At 46.5% G+C, this 6,456-nt stretch overlaps 1 protein-coding gene across 1 annotated transcript; it reads left to right on the top strand.

Moving 5' to 3' along the window:
- Positions 1-2,027: 2,027 nt before the first annotated feature.
- Positions 2,028-6,456, top strand: slc26a10 (solute carrier family 26 member 10). The gene is made up of 18 exons (XM_057041121.1): positions 2,028-2,488; positions 2,917-3,027; positions 3,111-3,268; positions 3,344-3,508; positions 3,577-3,729; positions 3,818-3,900; positions 3,978-4,125; positions 4,198-4,311; positions 4,414-4,491; positions 4,571-4,666; positions 4,780-4,886; positions 4,985-5,054; positions 5,181-5,363; positions 5,457-5,511; positions 5,600-5,688; positions 5,771-5,825; positions 5,929-6,035; positions 6,118-6,456. The coding sequence occupies exons 1-18, from the start codon at positions 2,224-2,226 to the stop codon at positions 6,154-6,156; spliced, it is 2,076 nt and encodes a 691-aa protein (XP_056897101.1). The 5' UTR covers positions 2,028-2,223; the 3' UTR covers positions 6,157-6,456.

The following is a 6,456-nucleotide window of genomic DNA, read 5'->3' as shown; positions in this document are numbered from 1 at the left end:
AATATTCACACACACATCAAAGGGCTGCTTGACAAATTCCTGCTGTGTCCGGCTCTTAACCTTTGGAGGAACTCTGAACGGTGTGAGTGACAAATTACAACAAATTCATGAGCGGAGGGGAAAAATTCTTCAAGAGATGTTAATCGGAGTCAGACAGTATAAATAACCGAGCACGAGGCGCAGCACTAATAAATGGACGGTGAGCGGAAAGGGATGGGAATACTGGGAGAGCCTGGTCTGCCAGTGGCCGTCCTCTCAGACAGGCCCGTTTCAGAGGTAACTTCACATGGCGGGGAGTGGGGGGTGGGTGTGGGGTGGGGGTGGGGGGTCAGGACAAGCATCCCATAAAGCAGAAAAAGAACAATAGCAGGAACCTTTGGCCACAAAATGACTGGAGCCTCTCCCTGGATGAGAAGAATAGAAAGATCAGGACACAGTCTGTATTGGGGGGGTACATGTTTTGATGAAGTGATTAATGCTGAGAGGGATCATGTCACTAAGACACGACTCTTGCTGCCAGTGGGGGCCCCCGCATGTCACGCAACACCAAAGGCGCCACCCTGTCACCGTTTCTCCTCTCCCAGGTGAACATACTTGTCTGAAGAGTCACGTTCATGTCCTCACAAAGGTGTTTTTTCCGAAGCTGAAGGAATGCCGGCTGGAATGTCAAAATGACACACGACGCCGCAGAGCAGAAGCGTTTCACCAACTTTGGGGGCAAACACTCCATATCCTTTTCCATTTATTGTTCCTTTTGCCACAGATTAATATCTTGTTTAAACAGGCCGCAGACACGCAGCGCCGTCGCAGCGTTCATAAATCCTCTGGAGCGAATCAAAACAATGGCTCGCATTCCTGCCGCTGAAGGTCCTTTATAACGCTGGTCCCATCTCCTGAGGGGACAGCGCACTTCCAGGTACACAACATAGGGACAGTATCAAATCTGCAATAGGGTTTCAGGGTATTTAATCTGAAATATTAGTAGATTAGAGCCATTTTATTGGCCCAGGCCTACTACGCCCCATAATCTCAGCAGATTTGATGGCTTGATACATAAACAGAGATCATCTGTTAGACTAGATGAAGTAGATCCCGTGAACCCGAGGGATACTAGCTTCCATCACAGCTTTAATGAGGATTTAATCCTGCAATTGGTATAAACCCGACATAGAACAAATCCCATTGAATTTCACAGCCCCAACATTAGCCAGATCATACGCACGTATAACTCCAGCGGTAACTGGGTGTTGTCCATAAGCAGCAACAAAATGTCTGTCAGTGCCTGTGTTTTCTCACGTAGCCTCGTGGGATTGAGTCCATTCATCCACGGCACCCAACGCTGGGCTCCCAGTACTGGGTGGATTAATAAAGCCTCTGTTTCCTTTGATTATATTAATCAGGGTAAGACCCAATCACTGCCCAGCTTTATAGTAAATATCCCTCTCTGTCAACAATGGTTCGCCCGCAAAGATCCCATTTTTATCTCGCTTTTATCTAAACCTTCTTTGTAGCCAACAAAGGAGAACACGTCACGTGCTGATCAGAGACGAGGTGTGGTTTGATCCGTGAACCAGACCGCCAGGCGTGATCGGGTTTCGCGGGGGTCTCACGGGTACCAGCACTCTTTTTTCCTCCTGGCTACACTGTTTAAACACTCGCCCATTACAGACATCCATACTTCTCGGAAATGAACCCGGTTGCTCACAGGCGCGGTTTGGGGTTACACCAAGGCTCTGCCAACAGTATCTGACTTTAAAGGGCATTTCACAGTGGTATATTTGTATGACTTAATTGGGCCTCCTCTGAGCTGGTACCTCCCGCGTAGTCCTCAGGAGGCAGGACTTAAAGGAGGACTGGATTGTGCATTGTAAAGGACGGTGTGTGTCCAAGTGTGTTTGGAGGGAGGGAGCAAAAGCAGGCGCCGTGTCTCAAGAAGGAAAACACTTTTAGCAGTAGGACCCAGAGGTCTTTCAACGGGAAAAAACAGCCAGCACACCTTTCTGTTGACTGAGGCAGAACAAAGATTAGGAAAAAAAGTTCTTCATAACTGTAAGAAAAAAGTTGGGGCTCTGAGCCACGTCATTGGCTATGAGGAGTCCGGCAGGAAAGTGCAATGGCTCCTGAGGTCAGGACTCAGGCCGCTATATATTTATTGCCACAGACAACAACTTTAGTGTCTCTGCATCATCGTCCGCTGCCATTGATGCTCTCAGGAGAGGAATTATGAGCGCGTCTGTGGCCGTGTACAGGAACATTTACACAGAGGACCACTTCCAACAGGCCTACGGCTCCGATGACAATGCCGGTGGAAGCCCGGGGCTCCGGGAGCGACTCGCCAGTGGGTGCAGGTGCTCCAGGCGAGCCTGCCTCCACCTGTTGAGGGACAGAGTGCCCATTTTCAACTGGCTGCCCAAGTACAGACTGAAGAAGTGGATTTTAGGAGACACCGTGGCAGGACTGACAGTTGGTATTCTTCATATCCCACAAGGTAGGTACTGTAACCATGGAAATATAAGACAAAAAAGACTGATGATTAAAATTACATTCTTCTTTTTCTTTGTCTAGTTATTATTTGGTTAATTTATATGATGTGGGTGTTTTTTAAATATTTTTTTTTTTAAAAACACTATTTTTCACTTATAATTTAACTCATTAAATATTTAATATACAGTATTTTATAGTAGATTTATATGAACATATGTATGTATGAAATATTTATAGTATGTAAATGAATGCATTGAGTCTTCTATATATGTACATTAATCAGCTAAACTACAATATTCTCTACAGTGTATGCATTTTTTCATTTAAATTAAGGTTAAAGGCTACTTAATTCAACAAATAGTAACACAGTGGCCTATGATGAAAACAATTTATGAATTTGTGAAAATATTAATCTGAATTTCATCCAAACAGGCATGGCCTTCGCTCTGCTCACATCTGTGGCACCCATATTTGGCCTCTACACCTCCTTCTTCCCCGTGTTCCTCTACATGTGTTTCGGCACAGGTCGCCACGTCTCCACAGGTACCTCGCGGCCTTTATTTTATCAAATGTGCTCTCGGTGACCCCCAAACTGTGTGTAAGATGCTAGTCCTCCCCCCTTCCAGGCACTTTTGCCGTGGTGAGCTTGATGACTGGTTCTGTGGTGGAGCAGCTGGTTCCCACACCTCTGGAGATGAACACCAGTCTGCCGGCAGCAGCTGAGTTTGAGGCCCAGAGGATCGGCGTGGCCTCAGCTGTGGCCCTTCTCTCAGGAATTATCATGGTAAAGGGCATATGTTTGAAGGATTTTAAGTTTGATGAGCTTTTTTATTTAAAATCTCTATTTTTGTGCCCTCAGCTGTGCATGTTTGGTCTGCAGCTGGGCTTCCTCTCCACCTATCTGTCGGAGCCAATTGTCAAGGCTTTCACCAGTGCTGCTGCCTTCCACGTTACCGTCTCACAGCTACAGAGCATGCTGGGGTTACGCCTCCCCCGACACACGGGGACCTTCTCTCTTTTCAAAGTAAGCGTGCTGACACGCGGATGGTCTCATCTGACCATCACTAAAGGCTCACTGACTTGTGTGTCCAGACTTTAGGGTCCGTTGTGGAGAACCTGCCTCACACCAACACGGCGGAGCTGTTGATCTCTTTGGTGTGTTTGGCCGCCCTGGTGCCAGTCAAGGAAATCAACATTCGTTTCCGGAGGCGCCTGCGGACACCCATCCCCGTGGAGATCCTCACAGTCAGTCAGCTGATTTCATTTTAGTTTACATTTGATCCCTTCAGTGGTCACAGCACGGATAAAGGTGCTTTAATGCTTCGTTCGTCAGGTGATTATAGCTACAGGGGTGACTTTCGCCGCCTCGCTGGACACTAATTACAATATCGAGATAGTCGGCCACATCCCAGCAGGGTAATTAGCTAAAATGAAGCATGGCTTCGTTTCTCAGCGTCTCCCAGCGATTTCAATTTGGACTCTCTCATTCCCAGATTCCCGAAGCCCAAACTCCCTGCCCTGCACACTTTCCCTGACATCGCTGGGGACACGGTGGCCATAACGTTTGTCGGTTATGCTGTCTCGGTCTCACTGGCCATGATCTATGCAGACAAGCACGGATATTCCATCCATCCCAACCAGGTGAGCGGGGAGACCAGCAAAAGCCCCATCTTGTTGCTCACAGTCTGATAAACGTCTGTCGTTTGATGTCAGGAGTTGCTGGCTCATGGGATCTCCAACACGGTGTCCTCTTTCTTCACCTGCTTCCCCAGCTCGGCTACATTAGCCACCACAAACATACTGGAGAGTGCTGGAGGACACACCCAGGTACAAATGTTCTTTATTATGTCTGGTGATGATGGCCGACAGGTCAGTTTGTTGCTTTATAGTAAATTAGCTCAACATCAGAGTTTTGCGATTTCCTCGCAGCTCTCCGGCTTGTTCACCAGCCTGGTGGTTCTGATCGTCCTACTGCTGATTGGGCCACTCTTCTATTTCCTTCCAAAGGTGGGTTTACTTCAGTCACTCTTACAGGTGTGAAAGAGACATTCCAGTGCACCTATCTCATCCTTTTCCTGCTCCACAGGCAGTTCTGGCGTGCATCAACGTTACCAGCCTCCGGCAGATGTTCCTGCAGTTCCAGGACTTACCTGAGCTGTGGAAAATCAGCAAGATTGATTTTGTAGGTGCACTGGGTGAAGTAACAAAGGGTTTGACCTTGAGTATCAACCCTAATTTTCATGAGTAGCTGATTCAACAGTAACTGTAGATTATTGTGGTTATTCTTCTCTGTAGATGGTTTGGGTGGTAACCTGGCTCTCTGTGGTGGTGCTTAATGTGGACCTGGGCCTAGCCATCGGAGTGGTTTTCTCCATGATGACGGTCATCTGCCGCACACAAAGGTCCGCTTTCCATTGCCACCTGCAGCAAGAATAATTTCAGAATGATTTGTACTATAAATCACGACTTGCTTCCTACCTGTCATGTGATGATTCCACAGGGCTGGTTGTTCGGTGCTCGGACGTGCAAGCAACACAGAGATCTACAGACCTATGGAGAAACACAGCAAGGTGAGAGGTGATTCTTACCGCTCAGTAACACCTTTTAAATCAAAGCAAAATTTCCATATAAAAGGTAACTGCTGCAGTCATTTGACAGAGATGATGAAAAATGAGGCAGTTGTGTTTTCCTCTTAGTGCTACGAGGTCCCTGGAGTGAAGATACTGACATACAATGGGCCTATTTATTATGGGAACCGAAACTTCTTCAGGGAGGAGATGAGTAGGCTGCTGGGCCTGACGCCAGAGAAGATCCGCAGCTGGGAGAAGGCGAGAAAAGCTCTGGAGAAACGTGAAGGGGAAACCGCCGTCAACACCGTGGTACGACCACTGCCATCACTTAATTAGCTCAACTGATCACCACCGCGTCACATGAGTTCTAATCCCATTCTCCATCCTGCCATCACTCTTTAGGAAAGAGGCATCGCCAACACGTCATTTTCTTCAGAGAATGAGTTCTTCAAATCTGGTACGCTATGAGATTGTACCCAATGTTTATCCTGATTATTAAAAAAAATAGACAATATTAAATACATCCTTTCTTTATTTTCTCCCAGAAACAGTCGAATCTGATATTCAGGCAGTTTTGATCGACTGCAGCAGTGTGATATTCGTTGATGTTGCTGGAGCGAGACTCTTCACTCAGGTTTGTCTCAAACATCTCAACATTGAGGATTCCCTTGTTGGTTCATTTTCGGTCTTTTGATTCATTGACTTTTTTTTCTCAGATTTGTACTGATTGCCAGAAAGTTGGCGTCTGTGTGTATTTGGCAAACTGTAACGGTGAGGCTCCTGTCCAAGAAAACAGATCATTTTCCTTTTGATATGTAACATCTGTTAAATCTGACACACTTTGAAAACTGCGTGGCGCCTCCTGTCTTGGTAGAGAGTGTCTTGAAGATCCTCACGTCCAGTGGTCTGATGAACTACATGAACCCTCAGCACATCTTTGTCACCGTCCACGACGCTGTGTTGTATATCCAGCAGCAGAAGGTGAGCGAGCAGGCAGAAATGCTGACTTTGCAATCAACCCGCCTCACTTAAATCTCTTCAGAGGTGCCGTTTTGTGTCGCAGGAGAAGCCACGGGAATCCACCACAACCGTCTGGGTCTGAGACAACAGGCCGATGAGGAAGTGCGCCTCCATCGGAGTTATCTTTGATAAGTTAAGAAACAGTAGCCTCCTGTGGCACCAAGGCTGGATTACAGTAATTATTGCATCACAGATTTGTCATTTCTCTCACATATATCAACCTTATTCCTGATATTCTGATATTAACAATTGGGGAAGATCATTTTCCTCATTAGTTTTGATGAAGGATCACTGCTTATCGCGACAAAAACTTTGCTGGTATGTTACCATAGTGATATTTATTTAGTTTCTGATGTTTGCAATAAAAATTGAAATGCACTGA

This window comes from Takifugu flavidus, chromosome 8 (genome assembly GCF_003711565.1).
Source record: "Takifugu flavidus isolate HTHZ2018 chromosome 8, ASM371156v2, whole genome shotgun sequence".
NCBI classification, from domain to species: domain Eukaryota; kingdom Metazoa; phylum Chordata; class Actinopteri; order Tetraodontiformes; family Tetraodontidae; genus Takifugu; species Takifugu flavidus.
The sequence above is the reverse complement of the archived record's forward strand: the minus strand, read 5'-3'. Positions and strand labels throughout refer to the sequence as shown.